Source organism: Lingula anatina, chromosome 1 (assembly GCF_051362555.1).
Source record: "Lingula anatina isolate TDL-2025a chromosome 1, LinAna3.0, whole genome shotgun sequence".
NCBI classification, from domain to species: Eukaryota; Metazoa; Brachiopoda; class Lingulata; order Lingulida; family Lingulidae; genus Lingula; species Lingula anatina.
The window spans coordinates 6,879,896-6,901,783 of record NC_141767.1 but is presented as its reverse complement, the minus strand read 5'-3'; the positions used below and the strand labels follow the sequence as shown (position 1 = coordinate 6,901,783).

The 21,888-nt window shown below is 38.1% G+C and overlaps 1 protein-coding gene across 1 annotated transcript in view; it reads right to left on the bottom strand.

The window, feature by feature from the left end:
• The window catches only part of LOC106174328 (uncharacterized), a 55,624-nt gene extending 34,181 nt beyond the window's left edge, over window positions 1–21,443 (bottom strand). Inside the window, exons 1-23 of the mRNA XM_087001469.1 lie at window positions 20,813–21,443; window positions 16,187–17,562; window positions 15,552–15,564; window positions 14,083–14,142; window positions 13,721–13,842; window positions 12,155–13,387; window positions 11,840–11,945; window positions 11,581–11,631; window positions 10,998–11,180; window positions 10,559–10,726; window positions 10,175–10,345; window positions 8,344–8,514; window positions 7,224–7,394; window positions 6,452–6,622; window positions 6,087–6,263; window positions 5,751–5,921; window positions 5,267–5,441; window positions 4,617–4,789; window positions 3,957–4,121; window positions 2,466–3,817; window positions 1,967–2,066; window positions 1,580–1,704; window positions 115–1,320 (exon numbers count right to left, since the gene is read on the bottom strand). Coding sequence (XP_086857595.1) covers window positions 115–1,320; window positions 1,580–1,704; window positions 1,967–2,066; window positions 2,466–3,817; window positions 3,957–4,121; window positions 4,617–4,789; window positions 5,267–5,441; window positions 5,751–5,921; window positions 6,087–6,263; window positions 6,452–6,622; window positions 7,224–7,394; window positions 8,344–8,514; window positions 10,175–10,345; window positions 10,559–10,726; window positions 10,998–11,180; window positions 11,581–11,631; window positions 11,840–11,945; window positions 12,155–13,387; window positions 13,721–13,842; window positions 14,083–14,142; window positions 15,552–15,564; window positions 16,187–17,562; window positions 20,813–20,876 — 7,704 coding nt within the window. The 5' untranslated portion in view covers window positions 20,877–21,443. The remainder of the gene's footprint in view (window positions 1–114; window positions 1,321–1,579; window positions 1,705–1,966; window positions 2,067–2,465; window positions 3,818–3,956; window positions 4,122–4,616; window positions 4,790–5,266; window positions 5,442–5,750; window positions 5,922–6,086; window positions 6,264–6,451; window positions 6,623–7,223; window positions 7,395–8,343; window positions 8,515–10,174; window positions 10,346–10,558; window positions 10,727–10,997; window positions 11,181–11,580; window positions 11,632–11,839; window positions 11,946–12,154; window positions 13,388–13,720; window positions 13,843–14,082; window positions 14,143–15,551; window positions 15,565–16,186; window positions 17,563–20,812) is intronic.
• Between the last annotated feature and the right edge of the window lie 445 nt (window positions 21,444–21,888).

Below are 21,888 nucleotides of genomic sequence, written 5' to 3'. Positions count from 1 at the left end.
TGATAATACTTTCATTTAAATGGTTTCAAAACTTTCATGCAAAACATGGAATTGATCATAAATGTATAAAGTTTTCAAATTCATAATGACTGTATAACATACAACTATACTTACTAGATTTATCCTTGATAATCTCATCCCAAGTGGTATGGAGTATGACTCATTCACAGCGGTACCATAAAGTACTGCGCCAAAATAATGATTGTTAACAGGATGTTTCAGAATGTGATGCCCTGCTTGAATCCTAAAGAACCCAGCACTATAATTCCTGCCTCTAGCAGTGACCAGTGTCCACTGCATTGTAGGCAATGGGGAGCCATCCAGTGTGATATTATCACGGTTGGCCACTGGACTAATGAGGATAATGTAGTTATCAAATGACCTGTTAGTGCTGACGGAAGTATTCAGAGCATAAAAGGCATATTCGTTCCTGTATTGGGACATGGGTGGGAGGTTCAACATGGCTGGTGCAGATGCCTGGTTTCCACTGTAATCCATGCTCTGTACAAACTCTGTCAGCATCACAGGAAGGTCTGATGTAACATGGGCGTATGCACTAAGGTTGGCATTTCCGAGGACAAACTGATCAAAGTGAATGTTGTGTGGAATCGTAGTCATCACTGACATTGAAGATCCTACGACTCTTGAAATCTTTGTCATTTGAGAAGATGTGACAGCCCTGAAGACATCTCCTGCGCTAGAGCTGAGGGGAGTCTGGAAGGTGAAGAAGTCTTTGCCCCATGTTGATACAGGTGGCAACATTTCAGTGACATGGTCTTTAACCTTAGAATTGGTGCCCTGGTCTATTATGGTATCCCTGTTACCACTGAAGAAACTGAAAGGTTTTGATCCAACCACACGTGATCCTGTCAAATCATTAGCAGCCTGAATCTGAACTGTGTCATATGCATTGAGGTCCAAAGAAATAGTCTGTCCACCATAATATGTTCTTCCATCCAAAACGACTTCAACAAAGTGTCCAGAAACTGATAATGGCAAAGTAATGGTGACTTGTGTTCCATTGTGAATAGCAGCAATTCCAAACTGACAGTCTGTGGCAGGACTATAGCACACAGCATAGTACTCACTACCGACAGCATCAATGGGAAGAGCCAGGAACATGCCTGTAGACTGCTGCTCTGTGTTCACACCCTGGAGGCTAACTTCATCAGTAGCTCTTACATAGATGGCCTTAGTTGACTTGGAAGTTCCATTCATTCTCAGTTCTTTAGGGATTGTTACTTTTCGACTCTCTCCTTTTGCTAATACAAACTGTTGGGAGGTTGCAGGACTGCTCCATCTTGGGGACATAACATTAAGCTAAAAAACGAAAGTACGTATTGTCATGAAGGTTTTGTTTAAAAGCAACATGCAAAACAATACGTTTTTATCATATTGGTGTCCAGATTTTTCATTTACTACATGTTGCTTAAAATAGGGCAACACACAGAAAAAAGACATGTCAACATGATATTTTTAATACAAAGAATAAAGCTTATTACAATATTTTAATATTGACCAAATATTATACTTTATTAATGAAAACAAATATTATGCTAAAATTTCAATAATAACTTACCTGAATGTCATAATTTTCAAGATTAGTTGCATAAATGGCTGGATCATACTGACTTGGTCCTATGTTGGTTTGGTGCTCATTAAACATTAGCACAAAGCCTGTACCCTGGCTATCCAGAGGGTAACCTGGAATATCATACATCTAGTTATTGGTCAGGGGATATTCAGACTGAAAGGTGTCTATACTTAGACAGCAAAGCTCACAAACATACGGACATGTAAGTACGGAAGATATGTGTAAAAATAACAGCATCACAACCTACATTTCAAATTGTTTGTTCTGTATTTGCTTATGTATATATATTTTAAAGGGATGATAATAAACCGCAAAAGGAATTCTTCATGAAAAATTTAAAAAGGACCAATTAACATAGTGATTTTCCAATACCTTGACAAAAGTTCACATTATTGACAAGACAGGTTTGATCTTGAGTCTGCGGGGTGCACGCTGAAAAAAATAAATAAAGAAGATGACACATGATGAAACACTAAGCATGTTATAACTTTGCACATAGGCAACTAAATTCTAAATGATTCTTAGGTATACATTCTTTAAGTCTTGGATTATATCCATTTTACTTTGGTTAACATATCTATAAGCTATACACAACAATATTTGTCAATGTAATACAGTTTTCATATGTTCATTGTATACAAATATTAATTCGGTTAAATTACTTTCAAAGATCAGACTTACCATCAGATGGCAGCTGGAAAAGATAAAAAAAAAGAACTTGTAAATAGATTGCAATTGGAAAAACAAAATGAAGTATATATATAAGCAGATATCTCTTAATTAAAAAAAATACATTGCTGTAACCATTAAACTAACATTTTGCACAATTTGAAAATTCTAGAACCACGGAAAATTCTTTCTCTGTACTCACTGGATTTAAAATGTTGAGATTCATCCCCAGCGCAAAGCCATAGCTCTCCCTGTCTCCTGCCCCATACAGAAGTGGTAAGAATGATACATTGCAGTTTTCATTGTATAAAACATGTCTTTGATTGGTCTGAGCAATCTCAAAACTTGTAGCAACCATGTCAGGTTTTCCTGGTACAGATGGAACTGGGTGCCAAGTGACTCCAGAAATAACATTACCATCAATCCTCATGCCATCTTTATACTGGTCTTCAATGGTAATACTCAAGAAATAGCTGTATGGCCGTTGGTTGGGATCATTGGGATCAGACATGTTATGGAATGGTGGTGTTACAAAAGAAAAGCCATTGCCATACTGAGCTACTGGGGGCAGGATTAAGAGTGATGGATCACCTAGTTCTTTGGATGGATCATTGCCAGTGTGGCTGTGAATAAAATGTGATAACATTACTGGTTGATCTGTAGTTATCATAGAATGGGAATGAGAACCAGATCCAAGGATGGTTTGAACATGATCACCAGCATGGCGTAAGTAGTATTTCATTTGTCCACTGGCCACAGTTATGGTAATGTTTGTGTCAGGCTTGCTGGCAACCACTTTAAATACATCACCACTTGTACGATTGGGAGTCGGCACTGTGACAAACTCTGTACCCCAATACTGTATTGGAGGCAACTGCTCCACCAGGTGATCTCTGGAAGCAGTGTCATTCCCAACAATGGTTCTCTTATTCCCACTGAAAACTGCCACAGGTTTGCTAGAATTAATATATGTTCCTGTCAGATCCAATATGGATTCTAGCTGAATGGTTTGGAATGCATTCAAAGTCAGGCTAAATGTCTGCCCACCCTGATAGGAGACCCCATTGTATGTGGTATTGGCAGCTCTGGCAACAGTGACCTGGACGACGGTTCCATCTTCTACAGCAGCCACACCGAGTTGTGTAGCATAAGTTGGGGGTGCATAGGCCACAGTATAGTACTGTTCACCAAGGTACTTTGTGGGTATTGCCACAAAACCATCTGCAGAAAACCCTTCTCTATTTGTTGCAGTCAGGAAAACTGGTTCAGAGGTCAGCACACGTACACCTCGATTCAAGACAAGACCACTTGACTGTATCTCCAATACACTGGGCAGTTCGACAGGTGTTGACTCTTTGGCTCCAGCAGGAATTACATATGTCAGGTTTTTCAGAAGGAATGATTCAAAATAATAAACAGTGAAAGTCAGTGCTTTGCTGTTGTCTGCCTGTGTGACATACAATGTCATTTTGGCTGTCATGTAAGGATCATACAGATCATTAACATAGTTCTCTATGAACATCACTGTGAAGTCTGTACCTGCAGTGTGAGGAGCTGAAAAGATAATGATTTATTTAGTAAACCAATTTATAGATCAGCTTGAAAGAAATACTAGGTGGTAGAGTGGCAACAGTCTTAAGCTTAATAATAAAAAATGATAAACACTTCACCTGACTAAGAACAGACCCCATACCTGGACATGTTACCAAAGTGCACTGCTGTATCTCTGTTGTGGATCCCAAAAGGGCACAGTCATTGCCTCCAAAGGCAGGTGAGGGGTTTGTGCAGGTCCTGCTCCTCTGCTGGGTACCACCTATGCAAGCACTCCAGCTGCTCCAACTGCTATATCCACCATTTACTGAAAGTTGTTGTCATTGACCCAAAATATTTATTTAGTACTGTAAACTCAATACGCCCTGATGTTCAGTGTTAAAGTTTAGTATTCAGCTGTGCAACACTGACCACACAAAGTGATGTATGTAAGTAAATTGCTTAGTAGCATTCAGATTTAATGCACATTCTCAACCAGGCCAACTTAAAATATCTGAAATAAAAAACTTAATAAGCATTTCACAACTTAATCATGCAAGCAAATAAATTAAGCTAAAAACCAATAACTTGTCAAAGCTTGAATGTTCATTTAAATCCATGCATTTCACACCCACACCCACTGTTTGTTCAATCAATAACTGCAGGTGAATATAAAAAGCAATGTCACTCAAAAACACTGTCAAATTAGACTCTTTGCCAAGCAAGCAGAACAACAGGAGGGGTCAAAAGGCTGACAGGAGCCTTGAACAGGGCACCAACAGACAGCTCCACAGCCAACAGCAATGTGCCACATTCGTGTTACCTGGACATTGCTGACTGTTACATGTCTGAGATTCTGATGTGGGTCCAGAGCAAAAGGCACCTCCAAACTGAGGAGCTGGATTGGTACATGTCCTCTTCCTGGTCTGCTGACCACCACCACATGTGACTGTACAGGTACTCCAAACACTCCAGTCTGAATAGCCACCATCAACAAGAATCAGATACATAGATAATTAATTTCAAATGAATTGAGAGTACTAAAATTTTACAATTTCATGGTGCATTGAATATACAATCAAATAAGCAAAACAAACTTATATCATCACTTTTGATATCACCACTGCAGGGGCAGATTTAGGGTCTTCTGGAAGACAGTCAGTTTTTCAAGTTTACACTGATGGTATCTAATTTTTTCTGTTCGAAGACTGTCAGAAATGGAGGATGGATCAATAAAGATAATTTGGAAGCCTGTCAGAAAATATTTCTGGATCCACCCCTGTACTGTGCATAAATTATGCTCAATTTTCTACTTCACCCTACCTCTACTAAACAGACCCACTCTGTGACAACAATGTTCGATGGGAGAGTGATTGTCAACAACCCTCAGTTTCCCATTGCTTGCTGTATATTTGATCATAAAACTCAACCATTTACTCCCATTTATCCATAAAACAGAATTTATTCTCACCAGGGCAGTTCTGTAGAATACACTGTCTTAGTTCCTCAAAAGCTCCAATAGTGGAGCAATCATCTCCACCATTTGCAGGAGCTGGGTTTGTACAACTCCTATTTCTAGTTTGTTGGCCATTTCCACATGTTCTACTGCAGGCACTCCAATTGCTCCATTCGGTGTAGTTGCCATTCACTGAAATACAATTGCAACTTATGAAACGTTTGGATAAGACACAGAGGTCAATTAAGGGCCCTCTCCCTGCCCCCAAATGTCATTCTCTCATTCACAGTTGTCTTTTCTGTCTTGAATAGCCCATGGGAGACCCTATATTTCCAAACTTCAGTAAAAAAAAAAGTAGAAAAAGACTTTAACTTGATTCAAGGAATACATATATTTTGTAGGACAATGACTCTCAATGGAATCAGCATCTTCGTTATGGATACTGAAATGGATTGAAAATATTTCCTGAATGGAATTACAGGAAAATTATGAGTATCTTACCTGGACAACCCTGAGTATTACACTGTTGTAACTCCAGTCTGATTCCCACACAATCAGCACCTCCATTTTGTGGTACTGGATTGGTACATGTCCTGGTTCTTGACTGGGAGCCTCCACCACAGGTGACATTACAGGTGCCCCATGAACTCCAATTTGATAACCCACCATCAACTACAAATGAGATTTGTAGAGATATGCTCTATTAATGAATAAAATTTGTTAACATACAGATCTGCTAGTTTTTTTGTATACACTTTTCCTTTTAATACAAGAAAAGAAAAAAATTTGTATTTGAATCTTGTCCTGAAAATAATTTTTGTAAAGTTGCTGTCTCACCTGGACATCCCTGTGTGTTGCACTGTTGTGTTTCTGAGTTAGGTCCAAGACCAGAACAGTCATTGCCATTAAAAGCTGGAGTAGGGTTTGTGCAAGTTCTGGTTCTTGTTTGAGAGCCACCTCCACACGTAGAAGAACAAGTGCCCCAAGTACTCCACTGACTGTATCCTCCATCCACTGAAATATAAGGTATTTTGTAAAATAGCTCTTAAAGTCTGACCAGCTGGATACCATGACATCAGTTATAGCTGCACATTTAAATATACAGGATGGCATACTTTATTTTAATTAATACATCATGAATAAAACAATATTAATGGTACTGCATATGAATAAAATCTCACCAAAAAGAACATATAATTCACCTGGACAACCCTGAGTATTACACTGTTGTAACTCCAGTCTGATTCCTACACAATCAGCACCTCCATTTTGTGGTACTGGATTGGTACATGTCCTGGTTCTTGACTGGAAGCCTCCACCGCAGGTGACATTACAGGTGCCCCATGAACTCCAATTTGATAACCCACCATTGACTATGGATAAACATATGGAAGAAATGGGCAAAATCCCCAGAGGGATATGATGGATATAAACCAAACACATGGCAACTCCTTATAATATGTCCTGTATACAAGGTATAAGGTTTCTTTTACCCAGGTTGCTTATTGTCTGCTGTCTGGCATAGAGAGTCCAAAAATCTGACCCAGCTTAGTCATAACAGGTCAGTGAACTTTAGTACTAGTAGGCTTAGTAATGTGCAATATTTTTAAAATACATCTATATCACTGGTGAAATAAATGGCCACCATGCATTCTTACTCTTCTGTGGTAATTTATTTCCAGTTACAGTTAAAAAAATCAGTGTAGCTAGGTTTAAACCATCTGTTCCTGGCTAGTTATTATAATCTTAGTAAAAATCAATACATCATATTTCACAAAAAATTAGTACTTTTGTTACAAAAAATACAGTCTTGAATTAGAATGACACATTTCAATGCTTAAAAGTTTAATCAAGGTAATATGATTATTTGACCACTAAATCATATCATTTGTGCACATGCTGGTATAACTATTTCATATCCATTTAACTATTCCAATATCTTTATCAAGAAGTACTACAGATACAGTCACTTACCAGGGCAGCCCTGTGGGTTGCACGTCTCTGTCAGATTACTGGATCCAGGACAGGACACCCCACTGTTGGAAGGCGGAGGGTTATTACACTCACGTGATTTGAACCTTACGCCTCCCCCACATGTTCTGCTACAGTTACTCCATGGTGTCCAACCTCCCCAGTTTCCATCAACTAAAAACCATAAAAAAAAAACAATATGTGGTACACTGGTATGTTATGTGTTTCAGCTTTAAACCCTCAGAATTGGACTTACAGCTATTATACTTCCCTTGATCACTGCTATGTATTTCTACACATTTGGGGAAAATTCATAGGAAGTCATTTCAATACATCGTCTCCTAAACCAACTCCACTTTCCCTGTCCACGTCCATGATTACTCACAGCTGAACATGTCAGTGCCCAAGTAACCTTCCCAGCTTTTTCCTGAGCATACACAGGTGATGAGTATACTCACTGCTGATATGCCACCTTTTTTTTTTACATGGCACTGTTTGGGACCATTCACATGAAAAATCTATTTTCCAAAAATCTAAAAATCTATTTGCAGTATCTTGTGATCACGGTCTGTGCCCTGAATACCCCGCCGCGTAATTACTGGCAGTGCCAAGAATTAATTACAGCTTTGGAAGTAACTCGCTCGCGCTAGCAGTACTTATGCCACGGGGTATTCAAGGCACAGACCGTGATCACAAGATACCGCAAATAGATTTTTAGAAAATAGATTTTTCACGTGAACGCAGCCTTTGTCTTAATGTTTATCATGTTAGTCAAGTAGACCAAATCAACTCATAAGTCTGAGACAAATGTTTAGGAAAAGTGTTGGTGGGAAGGAAAGGTGCATGTTCACACTCACCCTGTGACAAAAAAGACTGACAGTTTGAACTTTTCACTTTAAATTAAATTAAATTGTTCCAAGGAACCTGTTTGTACTATATACCATTACCATATACATATACACTGGGGTAAAACAACTGGGAGTGAACAATGCACTTTATCAGAACTTGGACAATTTGTCCAAGATCAGAAAAAGTGTAACGAGGGCTGGACATTTGCAGGCTTGGGACAGTGATAGGCAAGTTTTCAGGTTCTGCATATGTAGCTAACTGTCTACCAAATTACCTGGACAGGTTCGGAGTATACAATTCTGGCTTTCTAAATTGTCTCCAGGGCATGTTTGCCCATTGTTGGAAGGTGGTGGGTTAGTGCAAGTCCTGGTTCTCAGTCTATTTCCTGTCCCACAAGTCAGAGAACAGTCAGACCAGGCAGACCAGGGAGCCCAATTGCCATTAACTGAAACATTGGTTTATGGTTATGCTCCATTTACCACTAGTTAAAAACAACCTCAACTTCAGATTAAAGAAAACCAATGCTTATTTGGTCCAAACCAAATTAAGTTAGTTTTTTTTTATAAATTATGAAACAATGTGAACGATTATATCCAGAAGTAATCATTGACAAGTACTGATTTCAAATGCTGAATACAGGTTTTCTAGAACTTTCTATTAATTGTACCATTACAGTTGATTTTTTCTAATTTCAAATTAATTGCACAATTTAATTCTCCAGGGTTGCCAACTTAATCATCAAAATGTATAGAAATCTAGTATGCAATCTAGTAAAACAAAAATTAACAAACAAATTAAACATGGCAATTTAAACAAAATTTCAAGCACTTAATTAAAAACTTTCACAGTTACTACTAACTAGTGAAATTTTCTAGTTTCCATCTCCATTACAAGCTTGACTCAAAAATTGGAAACTTAGAACTCAAAAACTGATTTACTACTAATAATTTTGTCAGTTTCCTGGATATTGTTGTTACCCTTGGAAAATTGCTGAGAAAATTAAACTTATTTCTGAGTAAATGTCTCATATTCATTGTGTACACTCGTCTTTAAAAAGATATAAAAAGAAATCTATTTACTTTCATAACTATAGTGTTGGCAACCCTTAAGAAGCATAGAAAACTCGTGACAAAAAAAAAAAAAAAAAAAAAAAAAAGAAAAATCTAAAAGAGCAGGAAGGTCAAAGCAGGTAGGGTGCGAGTAAAGTAAAACACCACTCAGATGTTATAACAAACTAGTTTGCATATCAGTTGTCTTCAAGATAAAAATAAGACACAGGTAACTTGCAACCTACACTGCTGGGCAGTGATATTTTTACCAGGAAATTGCAGTGAAATTTAAGAGTTATTTTTTGGTGATGATGCTATAAGCTTCAGTTAATTACCTGACACCATCCAAATATTTATTAATAACCAAGTGCACCATCAAATTGCTAATTGAAAAAACTGTTTAACTACCGGTATGTGACTTTTTATATTCTGTTTTGACAAGTATGGTCCAAAAAGGCTTGCATTCTTGCACAAAGACATATTCATAAACATAAAATGTACATCATGACACAGGCAGAATGAAATATGCATCATTGATACTGAAAAAAAGAACTCAAAATTTTTAGCCAAAGTTGTGCGTCACATGTAAAGTGATCAGATATACCCTGGGAAAAAGGGAAATAAACATAGTCTAAAAAGAATAGTAATGCCAGGTGTAAAAATATGTATGTCAGGTAAGAAAATATAATAGTATCCCAGGTGTAAACAGGTAGTTTGCCAGGTGTGAAAAGATATTACGCCAGGTGTAAAAAGGTAAAATGCCAGGTGTAAAGGGTAGTACGCCAGGTGTAAAAAGGCTTGACATGTAATACAAAGGTTACAAGTGTACAAATTGTATTACATTCAATGTCAAGTTTTAAAAAGGAAAACAAAAAGTACATCAAGTGACGAGTTAAAAAGTGCTTCCAGTTTTAATGCTGAATCCTTTTGGGTAGTATCAAGCTTGGTTTAAGGCACTACATCTCCAAAGAGCCAAATTAAGCCACAGAAAGCAACAACCTGTCTAGCTAAAAGCCAACCATTGAGATCCAGACAAAGCAATTTCACAGAGGGTACCTGGACAGTCAAATATATTGCATTCACGTTCTGCCACGTCTGCTCCAATGCAGCTGGCACCCCCACCAGATGGAGGTGGGTTCGTACAAGTGCGTGTTCTTGTACTTTTTCCTCTACCACATGTCTTAGAGCAAGATGACCATTGGCCCCACTCAGACCAATTTCCATCAACTGGATGGAGGAAAAATCAATTTTGTAGTATTAACGCCAGTATGAAGGTTCTTGAGCATCCACAAAAGTCATTTTCATAATCTGATTTAAAAAATTTGCTTTGAGTAATGAACAAACATTATTTGCATGAAATAAATGTACCACAGAAGGCTAAAAAAATACCAGATGTTAAACTTTGAAAAACAGAAGGCAAAAAATTTAATCTGCCATTACTTGCACATGTAACGTTGCAATTCTCATTCTCTGTGGGGCTGCCTACACAAGAACTACCACCATTTTGTGGTGGAGGACTATCACAACTGCGACCGCGCGACCTGGTGCCTGATCCACAGGTTACACTGCAAGTACTCCATGCTTGCCACGCTCCCCAGTTCCCATTCACTTGAGGCAACAGACAAAAATATCATTCAGTTCTACAGCAGCCAGTAAAACAACAACAACAACAACAAAATGTACACAATCTTGTTTCGAACAAAAATAGTAAAGGTACATATAATCATGCCTATATCAGTTTAATAAGCTACTGGTTAGTTCTACCATAATTCCATTATGATATACAGTTAACCAATAATTAAAATTATTCTACTTTATTGAATTCACTTTGTATAACATTTTTACAGAAAATATCTCGAGCTATGAGGATATATATTACCTGGACAGGCATTACTATTGCAGGATTCTGTATCAGTCTGTGTGTCTGGAGGTGATCCTGGACATGGGCTGCCACCAAATGCTGGGGCTGGATCACTACAGGACCTGGTCCTACTCCTGCTGCCACCCCCACAGGTCACTGAGCAGGTGCCCCAGTTTGACCACTGAGACCACTGGCCATCCACTTAATATATATACAGCAAAATATGTGACTGTTGTTCAAAGAACATTAAGTTTTTTTTTGTCTTTTTGGGGCATGTGAAAAAGTTGACATTAGGTAGATTGTTTTTGAAAATGAATAATTATGGAATGCAACCAAAACATCCATTAATTCTAGGTTGTTGAAAACACATTTTGGATTATATTTCATTTTAGGTTATTATGATGCTATACTTTTGCTATATGTGAACTTAAAATGACAAAATAAAGTTGTGCAACAGGATGTTCTGCCTTTTTTATTTTTAGGAGGTGGGGGGGTATGAAATGCTCACTCTACACACACACACACACACACACACACACACACACACACACACACCAAGGGATCCCTAGATGTAGTGGTTAAAAAAGAAAGACTCCCATACCTTTTGTGGGTGTGGCACAATCCTCATTCTGTTTTCCATCACCATCTTCATCTGACAAAGAAAAAGGTTCATACTGTAACATGCTTCGAAGTATAGATCACCCATATTGATTCAAGAAGTTCATTCCAAACAAAATTAAATAAATTGGTAAAAATCACACAAGTCTCATGTGAGGCTATCAAAATTCCTAATAGTATTTAAGAAAAGCAGGGTTATAATAATAAAATATGCATGAATTCAAATCAATGAAATAACAAACCTGTATTTGCATTACTGCAGTCTTCCTCATCAACCCGCCCATCACAATCATTGTCTATGCCATCCGCTTGGAACTGGGCTGTTGCAGTGACATTGCATCCACAAGGCTACAAATAATATAAAATTGAATAATGTAGGTGCCATTTCACTTACTCTAGGACAAGGCAATGTATAGAAGAAATAATCCAAATTATAATTATAGATACCTAGTTATATTGTCATTATATTAAAAAGAAAAAACTGGACAAGCTGTTTCACATGTACCTTACAATGAAACAAGGCAATATTATTTGTACTTCTCAGGATGTAGACTTACTTCATTAACCCTGGACAGCCTCATGCCAATAGCAGTTGCATAGGATTCTGGGGCTACTGTATCATTCAGAACATTTCCATACAGCACTGCTCCAAAATAATGGTTCACTTTGGGATGACTCAGTTTGTGAAAGCCGGCGCTGATGGTAAAGAAGCCCGCACTGTACATGACACCCCCTGCATCGACATTTGTCCATGTTATTGCTGGTAAGGCATTCCCGTCCAATGTAATGTCACCACGACCCGACAAAGGACTGACAATAATAATTGTGTTGACAAAAACCTTGTTTGTGCTGAGAGATCTCTCCAGGGCAGTGAATGTGTATTCATTCCTGTACAATGAAATAGGTGGCAGATAGATCATAGAAGGATCCGCTAGCTCATTGGTAGCTATCATACTGACAATAAATTCAGCCAACATTACTGGAGTGTTTGATGACAGGTAGGCATAAGTGTTTTGGCTTCCTTGGCCAACCAGGAACTGGGCATATGAAAACCCATTGGGCACTGCCGGGTATATGTTGTTGGAGCCCACTGTCAGGTTTAGTTGTGGTGTTTGACTGAATCTGGGAACCACAGCTCTGAAATTGTCCCCCGGATTAAATACTGTCCTGTCTGGAATTTGGAAAGTGATGAACTCTTTACCCCAGGCAGATACTGGTGGGAGCATTTCTACAGTGTGATCTTTTGTTTGTCCACCTAGCCCTTGGTCTATGTTTGTATGCCTGTTCCCACTGAAGAAGCTCACAGGTTTGTTGGTTACGACATGAGAGCCAGTCAGGTCATGAGCAGCCTGTATTTGAACGGTGTCATAGGCACTGAGGGTCAGGCGGATTGTTTGTCCACTATAGTATGTTGTGCCCTGAAAAGTCACCTGCACAATTTGACCGGTAGGCAGTGGAGAAGGTAAAGATATCGAGACCTCTGTTCCATCCTGTATTGCAGCAATGCCAAACTGGCAATGAAGGAAAGCAGGGCTGTAACACACTGCATAATACTCACTGCCAACAGCATCAATTGGAAGAGCAAGAAACATGCCTGTAGAGCGTTCTTCAGAATTCACACCCTGGACAACTACCTCCCCACTTGACTGGACCAAGATGGCCTTGGTGGAGAGAGTTGACTGCTGCATGCGGAGCTCTTGTGGAATACTCACGGTACGATACTGACCACTGGCCAATGTGAATTGCTCATTTACACTTGGGCTGCTCCAGCGTGGAGTTGTCACATTCACCTAAAGGTAATTTTTAAATTGGTTAGGCTGGGATTTATTAGTTGAGTATATACACACATTTATAGCTCAATACTATACAGTGAAACTGTGTCATCCAGAATAAGGAAAAAGAGGTTTCAAGTTGCAAGATCTATAATTAGGACAATTACCTAAATGCAATTTGATTAACTTTTTACGTATAGAATGACCACTGTTTGAGCCAAGAGGGCTATATTTTAGTTTTCGTCCCTTTTCTGCAATTTGAAAAAAATTCAAATGGGAAGTATGGGGTATATTAAATTCATAATTTAGAAGAAAAGCATACCATGTTTTGTCCATAACTTTTCATCCTACCTGTACATTTTCTGTTTCAGCATTAGTAATGACCAGGAAGGGATTGTATGGGTTTCCCACCCGAGTGTAGTGCTCATTGAACATCAACACAAAACCATAACCCTGATTGTCAAAGGGTGTGCCTGGAAAAGTAGAGACCAGGTTAAGGTGCACCTGATTTTATTGTTATTATCATTTTTTTCATATGGGGTGAAAAAAGCCTACTAACTTTAAAAAGCAGTGGCGGTCATTTAAAAAATTGGTTGTCATATGTAAATGATGGTAAGTACTACTAAACATAAGGAATTACTTATTTTTTATTATATATAGACTTGTATATTAATTGGCAAGACAATTTTTCTGAAGTTATTTGGATATCATACCTTGACAAAAGTTATTGCCACTGATAATGCATTGGCGATCAACTGCTTGACTACTGCACACTAAAAAATAGTAGGTAACTGACAATTATGACTAGTCCAAGGGCAATATAAAAATGTTACTATATTTGGAGACTGAAAATGAATAAAATGATAACCTTTAATTTACAGGGGTCATCAACTGGATGTTGACATCATTGGTGGTTATTGCCCTCTATCTTATTTTGCCTCAGTTTATGGTCTTACATGCTTCCTCAGTACCCCTACCACTGGTAAGACCTCACCCTGCCTAGTGTTAGACTGGGTTCCCATACTTAGATCGATCCATCTGGATTGACCTAATTCCCTAGGGTTTCATGTTAAATTGCTATCAACTCAAGAGGCTTAAATGTCTGTCATGCCTAACAAATCAGCTAGGGGTAAAGATAATTACCCCCTAACAGCTTTACTAGGGGTAACAAATGTTAAAGCCAGTTAGTTTGATAATAATTTAGTGAGACTCCCCAGGGAGATAGATCCATCCAAATATCTGTGGGAATGGTCCCTTATAAACACTAGTTTTGTCAGGATGTGGATATTTAGTTTAAGATACTTAAGTTTGAAACACTAACCGGGGTTCAGCCTTACCTGCCGTAAAGGTACTATAGCATGTAATGCCAAAAACTGAGGCAAATCAAAATGTATTAAATATGACAATGGGCTGAAATCTAAACTTGCAAAAAATAACCTAAATTTATATCACAGAAGTAAGATAAGACAGTGTGGTACAAAACCCCTATTATTATTATAAATCAACATGACAACATTATTTAAAAAATGCAGATATCATATACTATTATCTTTAACCTACTATTTTGCGCAATAGTTACTACTAGTACGTCATAAGTGAACGCCAGTAGCAGTAATACCACAGTACCAGTACTACCACTAGTCACCGGCTAGTACTAGCCAGCTGACTATCTATAGCAACATTAAGTAAATAGTAGTACTACTCGTAGTAGTAGTAGTGGTCAGTAGTAGTACTACCGGCCGTTAGTACTACCAGCCGCCGCTGCACGAGCCATTTCTTCTTCCTCATTTTCCCTTTGGCAGCCAACTGGGCTAACATATACAACATGTACTCGGACCTATAGATGACCTCTCTTTCTGTGTGAATCTCGCCTTCAACGCTACACCCTACAACTTTCTAAGTAGGCCTACTGCAAGCCAGACATTGTAGGCCTATTTGTAAATGCTGCGAGAGACGACCGTGAGAAAGAGGTCACAAGACACGCATGCGCGTATTCCCTCAAACCTTGTTTGGTGAGTTTGCTGTTTTACTTATGAACACCGTTTCAAACAATTGGGTGCTCTTTGGTTTTAAAGTATGTTTTAAGATAAAAAGTTTTCATATAAGTTTTTAAAAATATGCGTGCTAAAGATAAGTTGATTAAAAAGTAGCAAGATAAATTACTGGCATAACGCAAACTTACCCTCTGGAGCAGGCTAAAAAGACAGAATGAATACAATATTTAGTTCATTCACATAAAATCACGGAAATTTATAGAAATAAGTCTACAACTAAAGAAATAATGCTGTTGGTCTTCATGAAAGATTCTGCCATTTTTTAAAGATTTGGTATAGGGCCTGCCGATGTTAGCATCCTTTTTTACTGGACTTCATGTGTAGGCAAAAGGACGTGAGGTTCCACGGTTAGGGCCCATAAAAAAAATTTTCGACACCTTTATCTTTTTGCTAGATATAGATCTACGTCACATGTAGAATTATTAAAAAACACTGCAGTCTTGCGTTTTCCAGATATTTTTCTCAATTCAGTTCTGTCGGTGTAAAATATAATGTGATTTCTAGCTTATATTTAAATTTCGGGACGTCATCTTGGCTTATGATTTTTCTTTCTTTATAAATAATGAAATTTACTTCTTTAAACATAGCATGTCTTTTCGTATAATAGTCATCTTAGAAAACTGGCTTTAGTTCGACGTAAATAGTTCTATAGCACACTTTGTCTTTAATAATTACTTCAATTTAATAAAAAAAAATTGACATTTTTTGAAAAAAAAAAAAAAAAAAACGTGTCATGGCCAAAAACCCAGTGTCCTTTACTCACCGGGTTGAGCACATTGAGGTTAAATCCTAGGGTGTACTCGTAACTCTCCCTGTCCCCAGCCCCGTACAGAAGGACACTGAACATCGCGGTCGGGTTGACATTCGTTAGTGTATATCTCATGTCGTTCTGTTGAATTTCAAATGACACGGCCACCATGCTGGGCTTCCCTGGGACGGCAGGTACAGAGTGCCACAAAAGTCCGGGAATAACACTACCATTTAATCGCAGACCATCTTTGTATTGGTCCTCGATGGTGATTATCAGAAAATAAAAGTAAGGTGCCTTGTTGGGTTCGCCTAAATCTGTCGGGTCGGTTAGTCGAGGGACGACGTAGGTGTAGGCGTTGGTGTATTGAGAAAGGGGAGGGAGAATGGTAAGGGCCGGATCCCCCAGCTCGGACATAGGGTTGTCACCAACATGGCTATGAACAATCTGGGCAACCATTATGGGTTTGTCCGAAATGATCATTGTATCCGCATGTATACCAGAACTGAGAATAACTTCTTGTGCATCACCAGCATTTGCTAAAATTATGCTTCTGGAAGTTGAATTTTCGTAGATTGTTATGTTTGTGTTTGGTTCACTGACAACAAATTTAACGATATCTCCACTGGTGCGGTTGGGTGTTGCTACTGTGATGAATTCAGTCCCCCAGTATTCTACGGAAGGCAGTTGCTCTACCAAATGGTCGCGCGAAACTGTTCCGTCCCCAACGTTAGTCCTTTTATTTCCGCTAAAAACGCCAATCGGCTTGGAGGAAACAATGAGCGTTCCAGACAAGTCAGAAATCGGGGTAACCTCATCATCCAACAGGACGGTTTGAAAGGCGTTCAGTGTAAAACTAAACGTCTGACCGCCCGAATATGAGATGCTATTAAAAGTCAATTTGGCATCTCTCGCAACAGTGATGGTCACGTTTGTGTCATACTCCACAGCGACCAAACCCATCTGTGTTGAGACAAGGGGTGGGGCGTAAGAGACAGAATAGTGCCGCTTGCCTAGTTTTGAAACTGGAATTGCTGTAAAACCGTCGGCAGAATAGCCTTCTCTGTTGATAGCAGAAAGACCAATCTTTTCGGAAGCCACTACGCGGACCCCGCGGTTTGATATCACTCCGCTGGTCCTCACCTCTAAGTCTGTGGGTAGCAACACGGACGCGGCTGTATTGGGTCCTGCCGGTATCGTCCGTGTGACGTTTACCAAAACATTTTGACGTATGTAATAAACGCTGAATGTTACGGCCTTGCTTCCGTCGAGTGGGGTTATATATAATGTCATGTTGGGTGTATTGTATGGGAAGGGTTGATCATCAACTCTGTTTTCAGTGAACATCACCATGAAATCAGTCCCAGCGCTGTCTGGTATGCCCGACACACCTAAAACAAGAGGAGAGTATTGAGATTCGAAGTCAAAACACGTCATGGCAATAGATATAAATACCAGTTTATTGAAGTAGTCAAAGATATATAAAATCACCAAATGTGACCATAACAACAGAAAAAAACAAAAGAAAAAAAAAACAAAAGAAAAAAGGCATTAATTAAGAGTCAGTGTTATGCTTATTGAAGTTGGCCGTTTTCTAGGCTAGGTCTACCCCCCTCCCTTTTTTCTGTTTTCACTGGTTAAAATGTTCATAAACAATACTCCTAAAATACAGATGCTGTTTCAACGTGTTTGCGTGTTTGGCTTTAGAGTAAATTCAGCTATCACTGGGTAACTGGCTAACTTAACAGACGACAGGTCCGTTAAAAATTTGCCACAATCAGTTTTCGCGCCTATCCAACTGTTTGGTACTTGCGGAAACAGATTAATACATGGTTAACTGTCACCCTAACAATGTCGGACCATGATGCCTTCATCATAAACCATATTATGAGAACATGCAGGTTTGAAACTTAGTAAGCATGGGAAGAATGGGGGACACATTATCCTGATTCATGTCCTTGAAACAGACACCCTCTTTGGTAACTATGTTATGTTAAGTCATTATATTGATGCACTGCTGCGTTCTTTTGTATGAGGCAAATCCAAAGTCGTGTCAATCTAGGTATCTGGTCCGTATCGTTGATCTTCTATGGTGAAAATGCATCTTTTATATCATTTATAATGTGAGTATTTTTTCTTTTTCGTAACACGAGTATTTTTTTCTGTTTCATAAGATATGAAAACCAAGTCAAGACTAAGTATTTGAGAAATGAGATCGGGGTAACAGATGGATTTTATAAGGCCATCATTCTCCTTATTTCTTTGATCGAGAAACATCACCAGATAACACCCAGATTGTGCTTTTTTGACGATAAAATTAGTTTGATAAAATTTCAGTATTTTAACCACAAAGAATCCCATTTGTCAGGACAGATTAACATAACAGTAATGTTGGTTAAGACACATCTTATTTTAGTTACCTTTAAGACATAATTTGATCGTCTTTGGTATTTTTTACCTGTTAAGCATATTGAAATGACTACTAATGGCAAACCAAAGTTTTCTTGACACATTATTGGTATTTCAGCAATGCATGTTAAAGATCGCGAGGACAAAGAAAGTCTGAAGAGAAATATTAAAGAAGGCAGAAACATCATTAAATGTTAACTTTTATAAGAATTTAGAGCCAATTGTGATAAAACGCATGTCAAAAGTTAATGATATTCAAGCTGAAAACAAACAAAATAAAAAATTAAAAATAGTTAATATGAATAATAAATAATATAGTTTATTAAAAATTTAGTTAATAATAAATGATATATAAATCGACCGGAGATTTCGCCTACCCTCCTTTCATGTACAGTTGTTAAATTCTGTGTAAATATCAAGCAGCACAGGAGCAATACTGGAGGAGTATCATATTTCCAGTTTTTTCAAAAGAGATGGTCGTATAATAGTATTCCGGCTGGACTTAATATAGTAGGTGAAGGTATACCATGCATGGGGCTTTTAACAGGTACTCTTAGACCATAACGGTTACCTGGACTTCATTCCAGTTTTCATGTTAAAATGCATTTGAACTTATTCTTCATCCTTTGATGCAAGTAAGAGAAAATATCTTGATATTTCATAGATCCTTTTAACCAAACTTAAAACCAATCTGTTGTGTCCTTTGACATCAAACAGGTCTAGTTACGTATTAAAATTCCCGAAGAAAAATTCCATATACCAAGTACTTTGTATTGAGAAGTGTAATGGAGATCTGCATTAAAACTATCTGGGTTTCGTTCACTTATATGATAAGAAAAAAAAACAGCAAATATTTATTTTCTTTTTCTTCAAAGATAATAAATATAAGTGGAAAGATAAAAATGAAATGTAATAAATGAATTGATAATAACTATGATGAATCAAAATTCTAGAAATTTTAAGTTTAACAAAAATAATGATGATGATGATGATGATGGTGATAAACAGATATGATAAAAACTCAACGTGTCCCAAAATCATGTACCCAGTAAGAATGCCTCGCCCATACTCCTTTTCATAAATGTGGACATTACATATATATGGTATACACATGTCACTGCGGCGTTCCATGCCCCACCTAAGCATGATACATCGGTGTTTGTCCAGTCACATCGCCCGCCACAAAGTACAAAGTAGCCCTCAGTAATACGCAATCGACATAAAGGGTAAATTGCAGCATATTGTTATCAATGAATAGAAGGCGTAGGGCAATAACATATGTACTGAAAAGAAAGAATTTCACGCAGCAATAACGGTATTGGACCACTGTATAGGAGAACAATATGCACATGGTCTTGATTAGCGTGTATCGCCGTCCATGTATTACACCCCAACATAAACGCTGTAAAGTTCTCTCCAATATGCATATCTATCTATCGGTTGAGACTGGTGGTCAAGATTCTTTCAGATCATTTCTTCTCTTTAACTGTATTTAATATACATGTATTACAAACCAACCTAATTCTTGGAGCAATGTATCTTATATGCCTACACCACTATGAAATATCCTTGCGTAAAAAGCGCAGAAGAATTGAAATACTGAATACAGTAAGCCTATAACTAAAATATCTCCTCATTCAAGGTGTGCAGATATGCTTCACATTCTAAAGAATTTTGCGACTTATGTCCTTGAAAGTAGTTCACTGTAAGTTATTGGATCAAATATTTGTATTCTCCAGAGTATATGCACTACTTAGTGTGTACGTTTAGCCTTCGGATGAATGCATCGCCCCTGTTATATATGTCAGTGCATGGAAGTTTATGTCAGGGTGATTTTAAGACCTTTCCTTGCTCATAAATTGTATGTGTTATATCTTTACTTTCTATTGTAAATATAAAGATTGCAATACACTAAATGTTTCAGTCCTATGGTTGCACCTCTTCGTAAGTTCCCTCTTTATACGCACATATAACACGTTTCATAACAAAACCCAGGTATGTGCTTTTCTTATTCCAGGCATGCTTACCTAGCTGACTTATTCTAATTAACGTTCATGCAATCGCAACGACCCTATCAAATATGCTGTCAAATGTTTATAAGAGGGCGAAAAACCTGATCTCTTGAGTGAAATAGAGACATAGCTACATTCATGTGGAACTTTAAGGCAATGTGTAGTAAGCCGATAACCCCCTTTCCTTTAATACAATATTGATTTGAGCGTTCGCCCTTACCTGCCATGATAAAACTCAGCAAAATAGCTGAGAGAACCAGCGTGTCCATCTCCTTCAGTGTCATCTTGTATCCTTTTGTGTTGTCTAAACTCCCGATTCCATGAGGATCAATCCATGCGGGACACCTGTTAATCAAAGGTATCCTTGCTACAATGTATCTGTGGACAAGCCCAGGGCGCGGTGCGTAGTCAAATCGAGTGCGTGACCTATATGGATTGTCATAGGAGCCTTAATCCGGTGGTGCGAAAACGAAATGAGGGTGTGTCCGGGTATAGCCTAGCTTTCGCTATTTCTGTTATAAAATACGATAACCGAAGTTAATTTTCTACTGACTCACAACTTGTCGTGTGAGCTACCACACCTGTGTACTTTACCTCCTGTCTGACGGGTGTATCTAGCACCAACTTTTAAATGACAGCAGCGACACAATAAACAATTTTCCGGTGGTTCCAATTCCAGGGCAGTCCTTTGTTGTGTAAACTGCTCACTTCTTTATCAAAATATTGAGTCTGTTCTGGTCTTTAAAAAAGCGATTCTATTTATATATATATGGCGCGAATAATATTTCCGTATATTTTTTAGCACAACAGGTCACCCGCGACACAATAACAGGCTGTCTTTCTTTTCACCTGAATTGAATAGGTTTTTATTCGACGTGCGCTTACAAAACCACGACAATAGACTTGGGCGAAGGGTGATGTGCCACTTAAGGCCTACGTAAATGAATATAGCTGTTAGCGCACATGCTACGGGCCTGTTTAATACCATTATACATCAAAGAAAAATTGATTGGCCTGTTAAAGTTTAAGCGTTTTTTTTCTTATGTCTCTGTTTGTCTGTGAGATTATCCTTGCATACTGCTTGCTTTATATTAAAATTTGTGGGGGTTTTGAGTTGTAATTAAGCTTATTATCCAGTCAATATTTGTATAATAAATGTAAAATCACATATAGTGCTGTTAGATTTCTCATACTCATCTACACGAAAATTTAAGTAGAATTACAACAATATCGAAAAAAATCTCATTATAGGCCTACATAATTGTGCATTATTTTTCGTCTTGAATTTACAAGTGG